This window comes from Athene cunicularia, assembly GCF_003259725.1.
Source record: "Athene cunicularia isolate RWA chromosome 3 unlocalized genomic scaffold, athCun1 chr3_part1, whole genome shotgun sequence".
In the NCBI taxonomy this organism is placed as follows: Eukaryota; Metazoa; Chordata; class Aves; order Strigiformes; family Strigidae; genus Athene; species Athene cunicularia.
In genome coordinates, this window is record NW_020799097.1 from 67,309,955 (window position 1) to 67,334,548 (window position 24,594).

General features: G+C 41.5%; 1 protein-coding gene across 4 annotated transcripts in view; it reads right to left on the reverse strand.

The window, feature by feature from the left end:
- ARID1B (AT-rich interaction domain 1B) overlaps positions 1 to 24,594 on the reverse strand; it is a 302,045-nt gene that overhangs the window by 47,695 nt on the left and 229,756 nt on the right. For all 4 annotated transcript variants that reach the window (XM_026844507.1, XM_026844506.1, XM_026844505.1 and 1 more), the window contains exons 6-7: positions 22,166 to 22,345; positions 15,509 to 15,836 (exon numbers count right to left, since the gene is read on the reverse strand). In XM_026844507.1, the coding sequence (XP_026700308.1) occupies positions 15,509 to 15,836; positions 22,166 to 22,345 (508 nt within the window). The remainder of the gene's footprint in view (positions 1 to 15,508; positions 15,837 to 22,165; positions 22,346 to 24,594) is intronic.

The following is a 24,594-nucleotide window of genomic DNA, read 5'->3' on the forward strand; positions in this document are numbered from 1 at the left end:
CTCTACAGCTATCTATCTCTCCAATGTCCTTCTTCTGTTTTAAAAATACACAGGAGATCCACACCCTGCAGGTAAGCTAAAATTGGTCCTTACCCACTAATATTTCAATACTATTACTTCCTATAGCTTGTGTATCTTCTAGGCTGTGGGGCTGTTCATTGTCTCAAATTGAGGTACAACCTATTTCATGTTACCCACCATGGACATCAATCTCAATTGTAGCTCATGAAAGCATACTGCTGTACAACAGCTTTAAATCAAAAAGTAGGAAACTATTTCCAGTTTAGACGGGGAGTGGAAATTAAATAAAAGGAATACACTAGATTTGGCCAGGACAGCAAGAAAACAACTGAAGTCTAAAGAAATTGCTTCTGTACCCAGAAAGACCTGAATGGCAGAACCTAATTCCGATATTTCATCTGGCAAGGCAATACCTTTCCTTTTCATCCTCCCATTAATGCTGCACTTGGAACGGACACAGCTCTCCATCTCTGGAAAGAGCCCAGCAAGTGAAAAGACAGCACCATCCCTGGCAGAACTTTGTCCTTCCCTGGTCCCCTATCAAAGCACTGACTGCAGCACAGATGAGCTAATTCAGTGACACTGAAAGGCAACATCGTGTAAGAGTAAATGTTTTTTTATCCTGAGACTGGGTACAGTGCGCAGTACAGAGCTCCTCCACATACTATTCTGCTCTATGATGGCCTGGAATGGAAAGTTTCTTTAGGGAGAAATAATCAGGTATTACTTCAGCCTTTAATTCTCACTCCACAGTGGGCCTCCTTTGAGTAAAGACTGCCGACTGTGACAAATTGTGCTGCATCAGTGCTATAATATGAAGTGGAGTCCATTAAGAACTGAGCTGAGATCACCAAACTAATTTTGATTAACCTCCAGGTCACTAAACACTTATAAATATGTTGCACAGCAGCTGCTAAACATATTTATATATGCTTAAGGTCACAGCATCATCTGTTGGTTGTTGGAGTTAAGTCAAAAATCTTATGTTTCCTTCTGTGCTGCTTTTAGTAAAGGCATATTCAACATGCTATTTAAGAAGTAGTTATCTCAAAGCATACTACTGGACTCTCTCCTACACCTCCCAATTCCCTCCTCGATTTTTCTGGAAGGCTAAATAAAAATCAAATCTTTTAAAAACAGTCTGCTGTACATGTAGTGACATCTAATGGCAAAAATTCAGCTGACCAGCTATGAATTCTATAGCAGAACCCAGTTAAGTACAATTTAACAATATTTACCACAGAAACACCAATGGCTGGGTTGATTAGGGATGACAAAAGTGATAATTAGGAATAACAGGAAGAAATTAAGAAAAGAAACACCTATGTTGAGTATAATGAAAAAATGTCTCATGCAGCTACCCCTCCAAGGGAATGAAGGAAACCCCAGTATTTTACACTTCTGCACGCAGACAACACATTAGAAAAAGTACAGGTCAGAGAAATCCTACATTACATATGAACTAGACAAACTGTCAGGTATTTTCCAGCTATTAACTCCTCCAAAACCGTGATTCCAAATCACATATTTTTTCCCATTTAGAAGAAAAAGCATCTGGGCCAATACAAATTTAGGATTATGCTATCAATTTAAACACTATACTTAAGCCTACACATTTCTTTTTTTTCTGCTCTACTGCCACAAGTAGATCTCTAAGCATTCAGCAAATAGAAGGGGGGGAAATCTGCTTGTTTTCTGTGGTTTATTTACTCCGGTGACAATTAGTAATTCACAGCACTTGCATAATGCCAGAGACAGTTGTTATGCTCGAGGAAAGGGCTGCCACCCAGGGGGACTTAGACAGGCTGTAGGAATGTGCTGACAGGAACCTTATGAAAGTCAGCAGGGACAAGTGCAAGGTCCTGCACCTGGGAAGGATGAGCCCCCTGCAGCGGTGCTGGCTGGGGCTTGACTGGGGGGAGCAGCTTTGCTGTAAAAGCCCTTGGGCATCTTGGCAGGCAGGGAGCTGAGTTGAGCCAGTGGAGTGCCCTGGCAGCAAAGAGGGCCAAAAACATCCTGGGCTGTGTGAGCAGGAGCAGAGCCAGGAGATGCAGGGAACTGATCACCCCCTCCTTACTTGTCACTCATTAGACTCCATCTAGAGTATCATGTCTAGTTTTGGACATGATACTTAGATGGTCAGGACTTGAGCACTCGCCCCGGAGAGGCTGAAGGATGAGGGCTAGTTCAGCCAGGGGCAGAGACAGCTTTTGAGAGGAACCCAACAGCAGCCCTGTGCCGCCCTCCCCCCGCACCTAAAAGGAGGTCAGCAAGAAAATGAAGCCGGGTTCTTCACGGTGAGGCACAGTGGGAGGATGAGACACAACGGACAAGCACTAGACCTGGTGGCCCAGAGAGCACTGCAATCTGTGCTTGGAGGTTTTCAAGATCCAACTGGATAAAGCCCTGAGGTCTCAGCTGAGCCTGCTGAGGAGGAGGCTGGGCCAGAGACCTCCTGAGGTTCTTTCCAGTCTGAATGACCCTATGATCCCAGACTGTCAGCTTAACTGTGCTGTTGATAGTCTGGTATACTATTGGGTCCAAAATACAACTGGTCAAATTCAAAACATTCCCTTTTAAGAAGGTCTTGTTCTGCTCTTTTGTCTTCCTTCATTTGCAATCTACCCAAAACTTAATCTGCACTTAATCCTTTTTCTCTGCAAAACAAGTAGCATCAGATCTAATTGTGTCTTCTGAGCTAATGCAGAAGTCCATGTACATAAAGAGAGGAGATGACATGCAAGATCTGGTCATCGTTAAAAAGCAGAACAAAGAAATTGTAAGAAGAAAGAGCACTGACAATACAAAGGAGCGCACGAGTGATCACAGCTGCCGAGCAGTGTCTCTTATACTAAGATGCCTTCCTTTAATTGGACATGTAATCACCAGTAGGTTAGTGTGTTGTCTCTGCTACACAAAAGTCACTCCGCAGCCCTTGTGTTTAATACTTGATGGTATGTGATTTAGTACCTCCTTAGTGTTGCCATCTGATGAAGGTTTTTACTGTTTTCCTCAAATTTGAACAAATATGAACTAATTACAAAATTGAGTTCAGAGGTAGGTGTGGTTTAGCGATGGACAACGATAAATGTGGATTCTGCTTCTCAGCAGGACAAGGAATGAAGAGAGAACTTTTCTTACGGAAACATGTCAAAGCTCAGGGTTTTGCTGTGTGCAGAAGGATTAAGTTCTACGACTTTCTCTGGATTCTGTGGCACATATCTGACACTGTGCTCTCCTCTCAATCTAAACCTGTGACACTGAAGCAAAGCCCTTCGTGCACTCAGAAAAAATGATCCAGCTTCTGTAATGAGCCCTGTGGCACTGTGAACAAAGGAGTGAGTTGAATGCAGAAACGTGTATGAAACAGAAGGAGGGTTCAGAGGTGGAGAGCCTAGAAGGGCTGCAGGTGAGGAGAGTCTGGGGCAGAAAAGATGGAAATGGAGGGGAAAGTAGGTGGAAATGAAGCATGAACAGCAAGGGCTGGGAGCATCCTCACTAAGTGCCAAAGGTTTTTCGGGCCAGGAGGATGATGGGTGCTCTGGAGAAGGGAGATGAAACAAATGCAGGAGGAAGAGCAGGGAGGAACATACAAGGAGCTGCTACTCCCAGGGTAAACACAGGAAAGGTCCCTCCAGCATAAACAAGGAGCCTCTCAGCCAGCTCTGCCTGAAGGAAGGGAGAGATTCACAGGGCAGCCTCAAAAGCTGGGTGCTACAAGAGATGTACCTTTCTGGAGCTCCTCTGCTCGTGCACACTGTGACAGGGCAGGGCCAGGCTCCCAGGCAGCCACCCTGGCCAAGGAGCTGGGCAAGCACAGTGGAGTGATGCCAAAGGAGCAGTGTTGCAAAGACGGGAGCTGGGATGGGGCACATAGCCCAGGTAGGGAAGAACTGCCACTGAGTCACACCTCACGCATCCTGGTGGCCACAAGCTCGCACCAATTATTAATTAGGAACCTCTGCACTGTGCTTCCTGACACTTCCCACAGCACTCATGTAATGTAGGATTTTTCCCAGTTATCCTGCCGTCAGCACTGGACCCGAAAAATTATCCTGTTACTGTCACGTGGCCACCTGAACAATCAGCTGGTGGAAAAAATAGCCCACAAGCCCATGGAAGTTTGCCATTTCTGCTCCAGATCTTTAACCTACATCAGTTTTGCAGCGAATGCACTGCAGCACCTCAGGGGAGTAATTTGTGTAAACATTTTAAAAGGAACATTTTTTTTTTTAATGCTGACACACTGCTAAGGTGGCTACTTGATTACAAACTGTGAAAATGACTGCGTTAGGCTGCACTCACAAATCACAGTGTACTGACCAAATTGCCCTGTGCTTATCTGTGCCAGGTCTGCAGCATGACAATATTTCCTCTCTCTTTTAAATGTCAAAGTATGATTTGGGGGGTTGTTATTTAAACACACTGACCTGCACAATAACCAGAAGTACTTTATTTAAATCTGTCTTGAGCTGGGACTAGCCTTAAGCGTTTATAATCTGTCATACTTTGACACCAAATGGGTTATTATAATGAGAGTAATTCAGGAGTGAGACCCGTGAATGCTTTCTCCCTGGAGAATTTACACATAAACATGTGCATGCAGATACATATGCTCTTTTGTTACGTATTTTCCTTCTTGCTACATTATAGGCTTCCTTGGAGAAGTGAAACTGTTTCTGCCATCAGGGGATATGGGAGAACTGAAGGAGAGAGAACAGAGCAAGGGAAAATAAACCCCCAACATTGCTTACTTTGCTCTGACTGGAAGTTCATCAGTGCGTCAGCACTGTTAGCAAAGGCCAAGACACACGAAATCTGAATATTCGCTTGAGCAGCTATGAAACAGCATTAAAGGCAGTTCCCACTTAAATGAAACAAATTTAACACCACTATATCTGAAAGCTAAGTATCTCCCTGTCATTAGCTGCTACTATAAGTGTACTAACCTGGATTTACATTTCCTCCTTTGTTCAGTGGGAATGCTTGCCACTTGCAACAACAAAGTTTTAAAAAAGCAACCATGAAAGCTGGTAATGTGAGAGGTCTGCCATGAAATTTTTTCCATTTTTCAGGTTAAAAGAAAAAAAAAAAAAATTATACTTGTGTGTGTGTATGCATGAACAGGGGAGGCCAAAGCTCAGAAATACATGGACACTCACAAAACACTGGAAAAAGCATCCAGATTTGTACCAAGGTGCATGTGTGTGTGTGTCTGCTGACATCAGACACACAGAACCAACATCAAACTACTCCTTTCAACAACCAGGCCTAAATGCCAATCTAAAACAGGGAATAATTTTCTAGCATCATAATTATGTGATAGTGCACATCACCTTGTAATCCACTGCAGCCTGACCGAGCACACTGCCTGTTTTCTTCGTCTGGCTGATCTAAAGATTATTGTGTAAGATACTTTTTGAAAGAATAAGAGGAATACCCTTTCTAAATATATTATTTTTCTTCTGATTACCCAGATACTCGTGCCTTTAGCATTATCACCATTACTTTGGTTTCAGTAAGAAACAATCAAGGAGGGAGAAGAAACTTAAAAATCAGTTGTTTCTACTAGGTTGATTCAATGCTCAGATCCTCAGAAAAGTGGCCACAAGAACTTTTTGCTAACAGCAGCTGTTTGCACACTATCCTCATCAGACATAGTATCTGAACGCTGAGGAGATACATTTCTTAGCCCAAGTGGTATGTGCGATGGGTAAAAGAGGGCTGCTGTAATCTGTCTGGCAAGCAGAAGCATGCATGAACTGGGTTTGCAGTGAAAAATCAAATTTGCCCTGTATGGCATGATGCAGTCAATCTGAACCAAAATGGTACCAGAAGGGTGATTTAGCTCAGTGTGACTCGATATCAAAATGGGAATGACTCATATGACTCGCTCACTATGCACCTTCTATTTTTGTGCATGTTTATAAATAGCTGTATTAAAAAGTCGGAAGGCCCTATGAACTCTCTCCCAGAATGATTACTTGGAAGTGGGTAAGAGTCTGTTCCCAGCACACAAACAGCCAGGATGTCACCAAAGCGTGGTGCTAAAAAGCCACAGGAAGCTAAGGACACACTGCATGTTCCACGACTTCAGTTTCCTCTGGTGGAGCACTGCCTCCGGAGAGGCTCGACCCCTGAGCTGCCTCCTCTTCCACCCGGGGATGTGGACCTCCTGCCACTCTCACCATGCTCTTACCATGTTCAGTCACGTCCTCGCACTGTTTTTGAGCACCACTGCAGCTCCATGGAGCTCACTGTGCTGGCAACCAACTGAAAATCTAATAAAATCCTGATCGTTTCATGCCAGCTCTTCAGTGTATCTTTTCATAGTAAAATGTCATCTGGCTGACAGTGCACTGAATGCAACTGTGCATCTGTAGCAGCATGGTGAGGAAGTTCTCCAAAGGGATTTCCCAGCAGACACATTTTCACTTACTTACCTTTGCCCAATAGCCTAGAGCTGTTACATGTTTATTAATATTATTACTACCATTATTACCATCAGTCTCGGCACTTTGGCACTCCAGACAGTTTCACAAGAGCTATGTGGTGCATATATCTGCATGGTTTCAGCTGGCTCTTTTGTTCATCTTTGGCTCAGAAGATGCCTGAAACCTACTGTGACAACTGCAACAGGTATTTAATGTTTTAGTGAGACTCCTGAACATAGTTTAAAAAAATCTTATTGCTGTTATGTTACTATTAATATGATTCTTACAAGGTTACTTATACGTCCACTTAGAATTGATGCTTCTATCTGAACTCCATCAATAAAGTGAAGGGCTCTTCCCACTCATATTGACCCAGGTAGCATCGCTAAAAAAATTGTTTAATTTTCTCTCAACTATCACCACTGTGAAACCTAAAACCTTAAAACTGCTCTAAAACCTGAAACACTCCTACCATTTTTTATGTGTCTCTGTCACAGAAATCTTCAGCTGTTCAATCACAGTCTTGTACTTGCACAATGTATGTGCCAAATCACACAGAGCAGTCACGGAATTAGCTTTCTTTGAGTCCCATTAAGCAGATGGCTATTCTCCTGGTTTTTGCGTTTGTTCTTTTTTTCTGACTAGTGCTGTGATTTAAACTAGTAGATCTGCTGGCTAATAGTCAAAAAGACAGACAGTGTGAAAATACAGTTCCCTCATCTAAAACATTTCTTGCCACCCAAGAAAGAGTCCTCCTTTATTCTTTACTTTTATACACTAGCAATTAATGGAGTACTGCATTCCTAATGCCGTAAAGATCACCTTTTGAGGTACAGAATTACACTTATCATCTGACTCTGAGGCATAATGTTAATAAACTACACTGAATCCTACACTACAATTTTGTTTCAAAATAATTAGTAATTCTATAGAGGGCAACTGCTCTCCTAAATAACCAAATAAAGCCAAAAATAATCTTGACACAGAAATAATCGAATTAGAAGTGTCTCTAAGATGAATGAAAATTCTCATTCATAACTTTGAAAATCACCCTTCCTTCCCAACATACTACTGCTTTCACAATTTAAGAATGGTTACTCTGGAGGGAAGGAGTAGGACTCTTGAGGTCCGTGGTTAATCTCTAATGGCATGAGCAGCATACAGCAGTCTACTTGATTGATGAGTAACCAAAAAAGAAAAAAATGCCTCCCCAAATCACTTCTTGCCTGCACAAGCTCTGCAGCATGGTGACATTCAGGGCTCCAAAATGATGGATTTACCTTTTAGCAAAACAAAGTTCCAGATAAAAATATATTTCTCTTAGTCTCCCTCCAGAAATGGCTTTGGTTAGTTCAGCATGTAAAGTTCCTTCCAATCTGTACGTGATTTTATCAGCAATTTTGAGCTGATCTACAAAATGCATCGCCATTTAAAAAAATAATCACCAAAGTGTGATTTCCAGCTCTCCCTTTTCTATAATAAATACATATAAGCTAAACTGTGCTTCACCCCGTCTAACACACTGTTGAAAAAAGCCATATATGGTTCTGCTTTGAAAAGCAAAATGTGAGGAAAGGAAGTGTCCTTTCAAAAAAAGACAGACCAAAAAAATCAGCTTGATACAAATGACTATTTCTCAAGAAGAGGGAAGCATGGGTCCTTTTGAAGAAAAATATGACAGTATTGGTTAATAGCTCCCTCAGAAATTACAGTTACAGTAAGAATTTAGTATCCGGAATTTAACCCCTCAAATCACATAGAAGCTTGGTGTAGAGAGGAAATATTCTACCCATTACTGAAACACCGCCACTCTCAGGTGGAGCAAGCACAGCAGCTATTTGGAGTTCACGGAAACAGCATAAGGTCACTTAGGCCAAGAAGCAATACCACTTCATCCAGTTGAAACTATATGTGGACTTCTTTTATTTTGTAAGCCTAATGTAGTTTCAAGGACTGAAATATACTGCCTGGATATTGAAACACAACAAAGAGAAATCAAAGTGGAGTTCATTTCAGGATAATTCATCAGGGTCCCTAAAGGAAATCTGAAGTCTGGGAGCAGGTTAGAGGGGAAATGACCAGACACCTTGAGACTGGAGAACTGAAAATGGCCTGAATTTGAACAGGAGTGACTCCTTCCCTGCAACTGAATGTTAAATAAAAGACCTGGCAGAAAGAGCCTTTCTGCTAGGGGCTTATTTCAAAGGCAACAGATAACGTACCCGGCACTGGCTCCAATTATGGCTACCAGGCCTATCTTAGCCTAGTTTACTTTGGGGATTTCACAGTTGGCAGCCTTTCATCTAGAAGTAGCCTGGTTTGAATAAGCAAAGAAACTTGAATTAGTACTTAACCTTCCTGCACTCCACTGCACTTCCCAGCAGAGAAGAACAGCACCTCCAAGCTTAAGGGGAAAAGGGAAAACAATGGAAAATATATACTCTCTCCAGGGATTAAAGATGGCAAGTTTTACTGTAGCACTTCAAGTCTTTCTGCTAACATAACCGCAGCTTTTAAAATCACAATTACAATTTTAAACCCAAGTTTCAAGATCAAAAGGGCCAGACTGGAAAATATGGCACAGAAATTGACAGGCTGTAGGATGTAAAACACCTAAAAGAGTTCTGTTTTTTATTTATATTATTATTATTTTTAAAAAATTTATTCCCCATTTCCGTGTCGTTCTTTTTGCTTTTGACATTTTAATGCACTATGTCCATTACTGTATTTCCTCACCAGTACCTTCTAGTCCATCAGCAGTGCTGCATTACCCTGCTGTTGGAGAAAATAATACAGAAAAAGTGCTTTGCTGGCACCGGCGACATGGAATATGAATTATACATACATATCAGGAGAGAAATGCTGATGGAAGGTTAGTCTGTCTATATGTGGGAAGCATGCATGTGTATGTATACACACACACAGACTAGAAAGACAGAAAGAATGTACATTCTAAACTCATTTACACTAATTATAGCAGTTTCTCTGTACAACAGAAATTATCTAATATCAGCGCAGCATTTATAGATCAGTTTTAGGACTGAATGGAAATTTACCCAAATTCTTCTGACCTCACAATGATGCTGCTAAGCAGTTCAGAAACAGAACCAGATTCTAGAGTGCCTAAAAGTATGTCAAAGCAATGCAACACCACACATTACTATAGAGACTGAACACCATTTCTCAAGTGGCATGGGGAGCAGCAGACGATAATGTAAATATCCACCTCAATTTAGCAACCCAATGACCAGGATTTAAAATGGCCAGAGGTTGCAAATAGCTAAGCTGGATCCCAATTCCTCAGTTTAATAAACTACTATGTCTAAATTGTCCTCTATAAAATCAATGACACTGAATTCTAAATTCATTCAATCTATAAAAAAAATTGCTTTAATTTACAAAATTGCAACACGCAATCCTGAAATCATGTAAGTACAGTACACTGAGGTCAAAGATGCTGCCTTCAAAGATAGGATTGCTCCTCATGTAGGCAGGTCAAGACTCATTTTACAGTAATTAGTTCAGGTATTGATAACTATAGTTGCACCAGTAATAGGCTCATTTTAGCATCTAGCTGGATGTGTATTTTACAGCCAGCTAATACTTAATTACATCTTCCTAAGGCTGCACTGCTAACAGTATATAAGCCAGTTATTTCGCAACTACATTTTTACCTTTCCATATACAGTCACACTTGCAACTGCTAAGAAGACATGCTCAGAATGACACTTGCTGCTAGCACAAGAGATGCTGAAAATTATGACGAAGTATTTAGCTCCAAAAGTGTCTGTTGACTTCAGGTGACAACCTAATAATCAGTTTTCAAAAGTGTGTACTGGGCACTTACTTTAGGAAACAAAGGCTCACGAACAGTGAAAACATAGTCCTGGAAAGTTTCAAGTGGGGCATCTACAAACTGAGGAACTCAAAATTGGCTGGTACTAGAAGACACGGGCTAAGTTTGCTGCCTCTGTTTGCTTTTACTGAATCCTTATTGTGTTGCACATCTGTACGTACATAAATACTTAGCTATCACTATAAATATCATGCATTGTCGTAAGAACTACAGTGTGATAAAAGACTTTATTTTTTGGAGCCACCTGGCCCTCAGAGGCCTCTGGTGGGTTCTAACCTCCAGCAGCAGAACCAGCCCTTGGGTTGTTGGCCAGTGCCAACCTAAGTTATGAAGTCTTTCCTTGGAGTTCAGTGGATACATGAGATCTTCAACGTACAGTCCTGAAATGCTGGGGTTTCAAACCCAAGCCCCAAATTAAGGTTGACATATGGGTGATTCCCACAGCCCTTCACAAAGGGGGGGTGAGTTTACCTTTAGGCTTCCCTCCAGGATGCGGCTGCCTTGCAGGGAGAGCCATTGGGTAAATAAGCCCCAGGTGTCCCACATTAAGTAAACAAAGGTCAGGTGTCTCACTTGGGGATAAAAGCTGGGACCACTTGCAGGAGGGGGCAGTGTCTGTCTGTGAGGTGGATGCACTTTGCAGAGTTTCCTGTTGGGGAAGGATCTCCTGCCTCCCTGGAACTGGGCTCCCGTCAGGTCTGGCTTTTGTAAATGCAGGCTGTGTAGAGATTCAGTATGTGGCTTCCTTGGTCTTATGTATTTGGTTTGTTGACTTGGTGTCTCCTGTCCCTTCTATGGGAGACTGCATTTCACCATTTATTCCACCCATTGCTGGTCATGCAGTGTCATTGTTGGGGTCAGTGGGATTGATGTCAATTATGTATAATCTGACTGACTTGTTTGTACCCCCAGCACTCACCCATGTACTGACCCTTCTGTATCAAATACAATTTGATTATTGGTTCATCTTTATGCTGGCTGTGTCCTTTATGCTAGGCCTAATAATTGGCAAAACAAGTCCTTACAAGTCAATGGGTGTGCTGAGACCAGGAAAGATATAAAAAAGGAAAACACTATTCTGCAGTTCCTTATGCTGTCTTCCTGAAAATAAGTGGAATTACAATACAGGGCATTAGATGGTTATTTAGCATTGCCTGCTGTAAACTGTTACACAGATCAAACTTAAACATCCTAGGTAGTGTGAAACTACAGATACTTCTGGTTCAATGAAGAGGTGTTAAAACCACCTTTTCTTTAGCCTGACATGCTAGATATCATTTGGGAAACACTGGCCTGCATGCACAAGACAGACTAGCACATCCTAAGATTTCAGGTTACAGGGAAAGTATTACGCAGCTGTAGAAATTAATCTAAGCTTAACATAGGGAAGGGCTCAAGGTGAGGTCAAAGGCTAATTCAAATGGTGTAAACCTAGTATCTTTCACAGCCACCACTTTTATTTATATGATTTTATCTTCTCTAATTAACATAATAGTGGTCTGCACTGAAGATGATACCTAGGTATAAATGGCTGACACTCAGATCTTGATCATCCAGCCCTGGTTAACAAACATTGATTTTTCTGCCGCCGTGGAAGTGATTTTATTCTGATGCATGCCGTTTAAATTCATTTTACACAGCTGCTTAGCATGGCTTGGCAATGCAGAGGCAAACCAGCTTTCTATGTCTAAATGAGACTCTGGAGCTGGTAAAGGACAGATCCTGTGGATTAACAGCTGAAGATAAATTTCTCTCCCCTATTGATACTTGGCTACTGATTCAACAAGTTGACCTTGAAGGGGATCACAACCAACTTGGACAGAAATACAGCTGTGTAACCATGACTCTGACACAAACATTCAATTTTCTTCTCAATTCTGCATAGAGTGTGTTTTATAATAATAAAATCCTACAGTTTTTGAACCCCACAGATGAATCTTATTAAGTCAAGACATTGAAAGGAAGAGGCTGGACACAGTTTGCACACTTTGGCATGTAACAGTGGATGTCCTTCCAGTTAGATTAAATAGTATGGTGGGAGTGCTCTCCTATTTCACTAATTTTTGCTTTTTGAACAGGAGAACCAGTAGACTTATGTTCTCATTTCTTGTCTCACTTTGTACTTTTTCATATACACATATATGAATGATGTTATTAAGGAAAAAACCCAAACAAAAGCAGCTACAGAAAACTATAATTAAAACTTGTTAATAACCATGAAGGCAGCAGTAATTTGGGTATTATAGATTTCCTGCAGAGGTAACAACTGAAATAACATGATGACAGGGAAGTCCATGAAACTTGAATCTCATGTGAGGCTGGACTTGGTTGTGAGGGAGCAAAAGGCTTGGAGCCAGTTTAGATACTTTCTCCCAGTGCTATAATTTACAATACGATTACAGAAATCAAAATGTGATAGACTCTGGTGAGAAAACAGTAGCTGCATTTCAGGCAAATGTTTTGCACTGGATACTTAGTTGCTAGAACAGCTTTTTAAGAACACCAACTGAAATTTTTCAAACACATGCTCAATTACAGTGTAATAAAACTTTCTTGAAAATTCCGTTAAGAAACTCATCGCTCCTGCAGTATACCACCTTTCAGAAAGGGATCATTCTTCGGGCGTTGCAGCTCACTACCCAGGCAGCGATGACAATGCCATCAACAAGTCAAAAAACCGGGGTTGCACAGCACTGCTGTGAGACAAAACACCAAAAACGAGGGGAGAAAGACAATGCCTGGGTTAGGGGGAGTAGAGATCTCATTCCTTCTTAGTGATAAGGTTCTTTATTCCCCTCTCAAGCAGAAGGAAACAGAGCCATGCCAAAAGCCATGCACAAGTGTGAGCAAGTGACAAGCAGATTTTCATTGTATTGTCACAAAGGCATTAATAAAAAGAAAACAAAAATCTCAAATCTCCTCTAGGATGCAAGTATTTGTGTATCTTTCACATAATCTTTATACTCCTACAGCAGCCAAATGGCATGTCCATAAACATTAAAAAAAAATTTCCAAGGTCCCACAGAAAGTCCACTTTACATTGCTACCTACCCATACTGGTCAGGCTGGTACATCAAGGGAGCCTGAGCGTTGCCATAGTTGGGGTGCTGTGAAGAAAACAGGGGGCGTCTGCCAGCCCCAGACTGGCTGGGATAAGCAGGCGACCTAATGTATGGTGGCCTAAAGCAGAACAAAAGAACAGCCTCTTTGGATTTGTTCTGTATCACAAATACGAATTACTGTCAAGTGCATTCCTTCCATACACAAGTATGGAGGACTTGCAGGAATAGCCAAAAGCCAAAGGCTTTCTCCTCTACAACTGACTTGAGATTAAAGAAGAAAAACGTGTGCTTGCAGTCCCCTGGCATTAGAGGGGTGTGATAAATTTTGCTCAATTTGCAGTTTATGTGAATAGCCCTTTTGCCAGTATTTGCAATGGAGATTTGATGGCTGCTCAGCCCTTCCACAGGTGCTGGATCAATGCAATGGGCAGTATCTGATGGAAAAGCTCAGAAATGGTGCAGTTTTGACCAGGCAAAGCTAGAAACCATAAGCAGTTTTACAAAACTGACTCAGGAGGAAGGTGTGAGATAAGAGTGGTAATAATCATTTAACCTAGTTTTTAATCAAACACCACACACTATAACCAAAGTGTAAGCTGAATCACAACCAAATACTTTCTGCTTAACAAAAAGTCTTGTTTTGCTGTAAAGACTAACAAATGTGAGTTTTTCCTTTCTTTATATGATTATAAAGAAAGTGTTCCTGCAGCTGCAGTGATAGCCCATTCATTCCTTCGTGCCTGACCTATCAGCTTAAAGCCTAAACCAGACAGACAGAAGCAGACTTTTGTAAATCCTACTAGACAGGTCTGTTAAAACAACCAACACAAGCAAGAGATTGCTGGTTCACAGACATCTGCTGGAACATCATATATTTTAAGGGAGTGCAGTTCTATTTTACTGAACAGGAACATGAAGTACACTAAATTTACTGTTATTGTTCTAAAACTTTGCTATTGCTTATCACTAGAAGCCACCTGCCTTCTAAATTCACAAAACAAGAAAGCAACAAATACAGGGACACATTAGCTTCCTATTTCTAGTTTTACACCCTGTCTTGGAATTACAGCAACTCTAGTGTCCACAAACACTGGTCTTGAAAGATAAATACCTGTATGCGGTATATGTGCATCTGTGTACACGTATGCATACATAAATGCAAAATGCTTAAACACACACATAAACATGCTCACCAGAACAGTGCAGTCAACTTTGTGTAATTCTCAAATGTAATGGAACTTCTTGTAACAGAAAAAGATAATAAATACACAAGGAGTTATCTGAGTCCAGGGAAATGTGGAAAGTACTTGATCTGAAAATTTTCCCAGAAAGTATGACTTCATTGCACATATTCAGGCATCTTAAGAATAACTATGGACAATAAAGTGCCTTTGCCAAAATCCATGCCCAAATGGCAACATGCAGTTATGCTGCCTTAAGGGGAGACAAGAAGACATTATGATGGCTCCAACCTCTACAAACCTGCTTGCAGGTTCTCTCTTACGGATGCGTAAGTGGCAGTTATCAACTCCAGATAAATACAGATCGCTTTTATGCCTCCTTCCACCTTTCCTCTCCAGCTGCTCCCCTCAGCCTGCCCTCCTCTCCCCATCTGCATGCCTGCCTAAGAACAAGAACATCCCATAGAAGAGAACTGCCACCAGCATTGCTGCTCACAATGTGCACAGTAAATTCAAGAGTTGATGGGCAGCTTCATAAGCTTCCTTACTCTCTGGCAGAGGCAAGCTGCCAAGAACATGTTGGCCCTCTCTCTACTGGAGATAAAAATTATATATCCAGCTAATCAATTTTAAGTTGCAGAGGGCTTATTTTCGATTCCTAATATCACTGCAACCCTGTGGGTTTTCCTAAAGCCTACAGTGCCAAGAGCCAAACCGGAAGTGGCCGTCATTTCCATTGTCACAGATGCTTTTTGGGAGGATAACATATGATAGCATGCTTTCCCCTTACTTCTAAGGAAAAGTATTCTTCCCACATGCCATCTCCTCCCAGAGATAAGGGCACAGATAGAACGTGTTTGAATGTATATGCATACACCTGTACAGTGCCGTTACTTCAGAAATTACAAGAGAAACATTCCTACTCATTTAAACTCCTTTCGTCTGGACGCATACCTGCCCTGAGCGGAGTTTGCAGCAGCCTGCATCACTGCAGCAGCCGCCTCCTGTGCCTTACGGTTCACAGTTGGCATGGGTGGGCCCATCCCAGGGCCTCCCTGCTGAGACATGCCAGGAGAATTGGGGGTCATACTGCTCATGTTTCCAGGAAATGGTCTGCTCTGCATCCCAGCTGATGGCATCCGCCCCAGGGGCATGGTACCGCAAGGCTGGCTTGGCCCCTGTCCGTGCATCTGACTGTTGGCATTTATACCCATGCCAGGTCCTGGGCCACTGTAACTTGTGTTGGGCACTCCGCTGTACGTTGGTGGTCTGGAGTAGTTTCCTGAATGATAAAAAGCACAGAGAAAAACATTAAACTTTTGAGCAAGTATTTCTGTTTGGGAAGTTCGCAGCAGTAGAACTTACACGTGTGAACTGAAGTGAACCACGCTGGCCCCAAAGTCAGAATAACTTTTCCACCATGAGGACAGACAAGCAGTCAAACAAGTTGCCCATGGAGGTTGCACAGACTCCCTTCCCTGGAGGTTTCCAAGAGCCACTTGGATAAAGCCACGAGTAACCTGCTCCGATCTTATATCTGACCCTGATTTGAATACAAGGTCAGCCAAGAACAACTCCTGAGTACCCTTTCAACCTGAATGATCCTATGGACCTGATCTTCATGTACCCTCAAACATTTTATGCCTAATACCTGTGATGACATAACAGCAAATACAGAAAAGCACAGCCTCCAGAGGGTTAACAACAGCACACAGTAGAAAACAGCCTTATGCAGTAAAGAGATATGTGGCACGTAAGAAACCCATTACATAAGCTCAAGGGAGAATCTTTATTTTTGTAATTTTATGTTCTCATTCTTCATCTTTCTGCAAATTCAGCAACAGGCTATCCTCTCTGGCTTCTTACTCCTAACTGTTCTGCCCATTTGTGTCAGAGATTCTTTGGCACGGACTGGTGAGGACAGCTGCTGGGCCCTGAGAAACATTCCTGCTCCCCCCTGCCCTACCCTGCCTTCCTGGTTAAGTTCAGAGTTTGGCTGTGCCAGCAGAAGGGGTGGTAGCTTACAGTGTACTTCCTCTGGGAAAACTAGTATTACAAGAGTAATCAACACTAGTACAAAGATGCTAACATAAACAGGTACCTTAAAACCTGGATGACCCCAATCTATGTTGTCACTGGAGCAAACTGCTCCACTTGCAGCAGCTTAACTCATTTGAGTGCTGATTTTCCTATCATGTCGAAATCTCAAGGAAAAGGGAGTGTACAGCATTCAGTGTTACAGAAACAAAGCAGCATGAGAAAGAGGGGGGAAAAAAGGGTAGAAGATATGATAGAGAAGTATTTTAGGAAATGGATCACATTACACTACTTCAGTCATCAGTTTTGACTTGTCTTTTATTTCCATCTCATCCAGATTAGTGGAAACACGACCCATTCCCTCCCTGTGGGATGCCACAGAGCAGCATTTCCTGACTACTCTCAGATATTCCCACGCTCGTTCAAAGGCAGCAGCCCTTGGACTCTTCCTCTGAACATGGAGATCAGCCACATCTCTCCTCAGGCCTCAGCTACCAGGCAGAGGAGTCAGTGGCATGTAACTCCTGTTTATATTTAAACTAAATATATTCATCCATCATTTGAATGCACACATAATTAATTCATACGCTCCTGCTGCTGTGCTTTGGCTAATCCTCCCCTCCTCCCCACCCGGTACCTGACTCATTCTGCTACAAGTTCTCCTCAGCAAGAACGCATGAGAACTAGCTTCCCAAGGAAACGGAGCAACAATTCTCTTCTGCTTTAGAAATTGAATTTCTGCCTGGGGGTCTTCACAGAAGGATCCCCAATATGTGGTGCAGCACAGATGAAAGGCTCCAGATTCAGCTTTATGCTGAGTTCAGTCTGCGCTGTCACTTCTCCTCTAGGCTTGGCTGCTGGCAGCTGACTGTTTTTTGTTCAGCAAGCCATTACCCCTAGCCAGTTTTGGTTGCTGAGACCCGCTCAAGCCACACTTCGGATCCAGCATATGTGACCACAAACTGAAGGGTTCACTACTTTCATATTGCTCTGCTTAATGTTAAAGGTGTAACACGCAACTCAGATGTTGCTCTGTTCTTCCAGTTGCTTTGTGCAAGAAAAATGTAATGCAGCAAGATGGTGTATATGTGCACTCAGAGATTATGCACAGTCAGTCAACACACTTTATGTACACGCTACTAGTAACACTGCTTCCCAAAGTGAATTCCCTCCCTAGACTAGCAGACCTGATATCCATAATCACTGGGAGCTACTGTCAGTCCAATTTACATAAAGCCCATTTGTTTTGTCAGTTAGGGTCTATGAAGTACGGTTCAGCAGCATGCTTGGAGGAGCAAACACCAATACTAATTACTATTGCTGTTTTGATGCTATTTTGAAGTGGGACAAAAAAATCCCTTCTTTCGTGCTTTGGCTTCTCCAGCATAAGCACAACACAGAAAAAACAGTGGAATCTTCTCCATAAAAATATGTGGCTCAGTTAAAATAGCTCCTAATCATTCATCTCCAGGGATACACATCCAAGAACACAGGGAAGTGGTATCTTTTCAGTAAGGAAAACAAGTTTCAAGGCTTTTTTCCATGTTTTTTTCCTTAAGCATTTCCTCAATACCTCAAGTACTAGCTATTCTTATACCTTTCCCAGACCACAAAAAAAAAGGCAAAATAAAAGCCAAACAAAATACAAGAGGAATTGCCAGGAATGAGGAGTGCAATCTTATTTCCATGTTTCTCTAATAGATTAGTAATTTGTTGGCAGTGGCTTTGACAGAAAACAGATGGATGCAGCATTAAACACAATGAATGCAGCAGATGCTAGGCCAGCCCACATCAGCTGGACGTGTCAGGCAGCCAAGTCCAAGAGCCCACACTTTTCAAGTGGGTACAAGCCTGGCAAGAGCGGCTGTACAATACTACTGAACAACTCCTCCCCTCCATATCCGAGGGATTTTTGATTCCAACTCCCCCTCGGCAGAGTAGAATTGTACTCAGAGAGACAACATCTCAAATGCATGAGAAAAAACAAAGCAGTAACTGGAATCAGTAAGGAAAAAAAAAAGTGTAATGAAGATAAAATATGAAAAAGCTTAATAACAACCTGCCAAAGACAGATGTTCCTTCTTCCTGCTGAAACTCTGGTCCACTTTGTCCAGGTTTGCTGAACAAAGTGCTCTGATATCTTGCCATTTCTAGGCAAGCTGAAAAGAGTGAAATTTGAGAACTACCTGTTAGTTTTGCACTCTGCTTTAGAGGCACAGGTCAGATTCACAGTATTAAAAATAATATCTTAAAATAATTGTAGAATTTTTAAGATGTGCACTTAACCATCAAGTTTTTCTTGTACAGATGATTTAAAAGTACTGTTCTGAATTCCTCTGAAACTATATTACCTCAGGGACTTCAGTAGATACAGTTGATATTTAAGTCTTAACTCCACAGTCTGTTGCATATGTGGGTCTGGATTCAGAGGTCCAGACTCTTGAGATACCTAGGGCATCTCATCCTTAAGATGCTACCACTTTAATTAAAATCTAGAATTAAAATCAGTGGGAGCTAGATAGCAAAGAGCTTTTGTGAAATGAATCCAGCATTAAAGATTTTTGGTTTGAACACATTGAATAGTGGTTTCTCTCTTTGTTATACCCAAACAGAACAGTTTTACTGCTGAATTCAGTAGGAAAAGTTAGGGAGACAGGATGCATTTCTGACATGTTTTACTGATCCACAGGGAGTTTTCTCTGCCCCAGTCTTAAAAGACCCAACTGACTATAGCCTCCGACTGCTCTCCAGAGTGCATTTAAGGGACATTTTGCTATGGCAGCAGTTTGATGCTCAGGTCATAGACCAGAGCTTCATTAGCCCCCAAGCTAGATGTTGTCCAAATACAAATGAAAGACAGTGTTTCTTTCAGTAATGGCTTCCCTTCTCGCTATGCTTTTTTTTTTTTTTTTTTTTTTTTTTTTTTTTTTTTTTTTTTTTTTTTTTTTTTTTTTTTTTTTTTATTCTTTGGGACAGGAAAATGCTGGGATTTAATACAAAATTAAAACTAATGTTCTGTGCTGCATGCTCCTGTGTTGTATCACAGACACACAGAAGTGTGGAGCCAAAGCCATTTTTTATTGTTGTAGGAAATGGTTTCACAATATTGGACTAGGTCCCCAGTATAGAACTGCTTCCTGGGAAAATATATTCTACTCTTATTATACATCTAAGTGTCATGTAAACACATGAAAACCAAATAAATCAAGCATATGCATGAAACGGATCATTCTGCTCTCATGAACTGGGGGCTAATTTCTCCAGTCCAAACTTAATGGTGCTAGTCTTTACTATGGTGAGCACTTCCACCGCAGAGAAAGGACATTAGCCTTGAGCAATGGTTTTCAGGACAGCACACAGTGAAATCTAGCATTCAGACTAAAAGCTTAATGTCACAGAATGCTTTGATGCTTATATAAAAATACAAGTTGTCCTGTCAAACTCAGCCTATGTTTAACAATAATCTGGAGGAAGGCCTATGTGAACAAAACACGGAAAGCAAATAAAATCCTGGGGAATTATTTTAGTTTAATAATTTAAGAACTCAGTTGCAACCCAGGTAATTTTTAATATATTTGTTATTTTGGCAATAAAAGGCAAATGGTGTAACGTTATTATATATTCATCACTGCTGGCATGTAATTGTGCTTTGTAAGAGGGTATGTTAAGAGTTGCAATTACAGACTGCTTTCATTAAAAATGAAAAATGCTATTAAAAACTTAAATCCAGGTAAATACATGACTTTGAAATATCACCATCTTCATCCCTGGATTTTATTAATGGTCACATTAGCCTGGTGAAAATGTAGTATTCTTCTGCTCTAATTGTTACCTGTAGAGCTGAAAGTCTGCAGGGCCCTAATTTTATGATGACCAGTGCACAGGATCACCGGTACTCTCCAAGAGCTGGCAGAAGTACACGCTTTTCATCCATCACACTATTCACCAGACCCCTCTGAAACGGCCTGTTAATGACAATGATGCTCATTTTCTTCCTGCCCCTCAAGTTCACTTTTTAATAGCCATTTCTTCCTGACCGCGACCCATAAAATCATTACATAGGCACTTTCATCTACAGAGGGAGGAAAAGAACTGCTGAACTCAAGCAAAAAAGAAAGTAGTATTCGGCGTGTTTCTTAAATGCATTGATTTAGTACAAAAACCTTTCCATTCAATCAGAGTGGATGGCTAATGTTTTACTGCACTTGACACCCACTATTCCCATGGTTCGGAATCTCAACAGCAGCAGTACAGCTGGAAGTCAGGATAGCACATCATAAATCCACTGGATTTTTACCAGTTAAGCTAGTTGCTCACTGTGCAGATAAAAATAAGCACTTGGACAGCATTTTATGGCCACAAAATGCTTTCCAAATAAAAGGAAAGCACCAGTCAACTGGAGTTAGGTAATTAATCTTCACACATGGCTATAAGGCATTACTAGCCCCATTTTACAGTTAAGGAAAGCGAAGCAGAGAAATGAATCTACTTGCCTAAGCTGAAAGATGGTGTAAAAGGCAGAGCCAAAATTAGAAACCGGGAAATCTTGGCTTGTAGCCCTGTGCTCAGAACACTGCAACAAGCACTACTCAGAGATGAAACAGAAAGGAACATTGCGCAGGGCAGCAAGGCTCCCTGCAAACAAACATCAGAACTAGTTCTCAGGAACTCTGGAGACTAAAACAACCATCTTCGCTAGCATGGACAAGCCATCGAGCCCTTACAAAAATTGCTGGCTCCAGTCCTTTTTGAGAATTTTAAGTAAGAAAGCAACAGTAGCAAGTGCTGAAACAGAAAAGCTTCCTTATGTACCTATAAAGAAAATACTGCCCCTTATACATTCTGTGATTTGACTTCAACTTCATTAAATCCCTAAACAGATGCATACTATAAAGGTTATCCATTAAAGGCAAAACAATAGACAAGTTCAAGGTTGTCCAGGGACAGAAACTGTGTATTATATTTTTGTTGTAGTCCTTCACCAATTCTGTCAAACAAGCAAAATAAAAGGAACTGTCTGTCTCAGTCTGAAGGGTTAGTTAAGATTCACAAACCGTATGCATTAGAGCTCAATATTATATTCCCACAGTAGCCACTGTATTATTATGCTCGTTAGAAGACTTTAACCCTCACAGTCACCATGCAATTTCAGATTGGCCTTGGGATTTCATCTAAGAAAAGAAGTCCTATTTTGGGATCAGTGTTGTGACCCTTATTCCATGCTTGGTCAAACACAGCCTCATCGCAGAGATGACATGCTTGGGCTCCTAAACAATGGCCCTGGCAATGCAACAGATTCATCATTTTCTTGCTCAGTTTAAGGTCACTATTTTTATACAGAGTAAGGTGCTAGTAACAGAAGCAGCTTTTTCCACAAGGTACAGCTCTACCTCTGGATGACAGTTTTGTTCATTTTTTTGAGGCGGAGTTCTTTTCTTCTTTTTTCTTTAAGAAATTGCATACCTACTAACATACATGATACATATATGTTTTATGAAAAAAAATTTTTATTTATATATATATATATATATATATATATAAAAAAATCATATGTATTACCAGCAAGCATTTTACCTTGTGGTCCATACTGGCTCATCTGAGGCCCATAAGTACCACTTGAATTACTCTGCTGAAAGCTACCGATTCCAGGATGCACTTGGCCTCCAGGTGAGGGGTGTGGTGACATGGAAGGTCCAGTTTGCTGAGGTCCATACTGTGACATTTGGGGGGTCCTCTGTATGCCTGCCATAAAACCTAAATGGAAGAAAGTGCCAAAGCAAGAATTAATATTCAGGTAACTGGTCTATATGTAAGAAATCTTTAACATCAAAAAAACCCCAACCCTCTTTAGTTATTTTCAGACTAAAGAATTCAGACTAAACTGCTATTGTTCCTATGAACAGAAACAAACACATCTCCAAGTCAGCAAAGATGTCTCAACAACCAAAACCTGTACACAAGTCTCAAAAACTTGTATTTGTAGAAGAAAGACAGGGCAGTCTTGCTTAGTTACAAATGGTTGCTGATTTTAAAATTCAAATAGTCTTTAGGAAAAAAAAAAAAAAAAGGCAATTATCTGCATTACCTAATAAGTAGTAGAGAATTTGCCTGATGACCTATGGTGGGAGTATCATAACTTCCAAATTACATGTTACTACCAAAATGTGTAACTTCAGCATATAGAAATCCACTGTAAATACCCCTATTGCCTACAAACTGTTCAGAGCTACAATTTCCCTTTATACAAAGACTAATCATACCAGCCAGAAAAAAAAAAAAAGACATTTTGGTATGTATTTGTACTCTAGGTCCTTCTTCTGGTCTGTCCCCAGCACACCTGTATTGCATCCTCTCCTTTTTCCCTTTTTATAAATGTATCAATGAATCTCAATTTAATTTAAGGTTCAGAATCTGCAGCAAGAGACCTAGTGAAATGTTCTAAAATCTAGAAGCTTCATATAAAGGAACAGAACTAAGCCTATTAAATGGGAGAAGAGGGTTATGTGGCAGGGTTTTTTAAGTTTTCATGAACTTGGAAAAATCCTGCAAGGAAACATCTATGCAGGGATGCTGGTTTTCTAACATTTTAGCCTGAAAGGTTTTAGTGCTTCTTTCACTATTGAAGAGGATGTGCCAAGAAGACAGCAAGGTTTTTTTCCTTGTTTCTGGAGTAAATCCACTTTTTTTTTTTTTCTGTTCTGCTTGCATATTAAAGTCCATCTCCTCATTTCTCTGCGAGGCAGAACGCGACTGTACTGAAGGATGGTGTTTGCTCTGCTGCCAGTGGTGGCCTGTGAGCGAGGCCGCTGGCGGCTGGGCCGTGCCCACTGAGGCGGGAGGCACAGCACTGCTGCTGCCCCACGGGCGAACACGCGCAAGCAAGCCTCCATTTCAGCCATCCTGCAACTCATCCAGGCACCCGTGCTTTGAGGCTGAAAGCAGAGAGCTGAAGCATTATTTACGAAATGTGTCTGTTTCCACTCTTCTCCATTAATTTTAGTGGCATGCGTGTGGGGAGTTGTGAAGCTGAAAGGCAAGAGACACCTCTCCTGGCAGCACTGATTACACCTTTCCTTATATGAGGGAGGTAATAGAAGAAAGGTAAGAGCAAAACCTCCTGACAGTGAGGAGACAACTGGAAGTCTCTGAAGGGAAGATGAGAAAAAGAAAGAAAGAGAAAAGGGGAAAGAGAGGCAAAGACAAGTTGTGTTGACAGACAGAAAGAGGTGACAGGAGGAGGGAGAGGTGGCAGAAAGATGACGCTCACAAAGAGCTGGGGTGTCCTCCCACTGGTTAGCATCAAACATCACACAGATCAAATATTCAATGGCTGATTAATGGAAAGAGGTAATTATTTTCTAAGCCACATAATAGACATGTGATCAAACTGAAAACACTAAGGTGCTACAGCTCCCACAACCAGGCAGCTCAGGAGTCTCCCTGTGAAGACCACAGCTCCAACAAGCATGTCTTGAACTCAAACCAGTAAGTTTCTCATCCATACTGACACAGTAGGTGACACTGGGTGAATGACTTTCCCCCGTTTTTGAAGGTTGGCCTCCCCATTTGTACACTGGTGACAAAGCACTGTACGAAAGGGGACAGTATCCACCATGTAAAAACAAAAGCTGGTGTGTACTTTACCAGAGATCATGCTTTGACTCTGAACACATGTAAACAGTTCTTGAGCCACCATCTTTGCTATATAGCATACTTATCCATCCACTAAAACCCTGTCAGAGAGAGAACAAGCTCAATGCCACAGGTTGTAAGCAGAAAAACCAGGACCTGACATGATCTTGCATGCCCCTGTACCCAGTTCTTCCACGCTATGAACAGCTCAACCCGTAACGTGCTACAACTTTAACAACTGCAATGTTTGGCAGAATATGCAGAGTTTTCCTGATCTTTGTGTAAGCCCCAAGACAAGTGATTTGATCACACCTGAACTGCAAAGTCAGAGCCTGGCACCCGCTCTGGAGGAAGCCAGACCACACGCATTG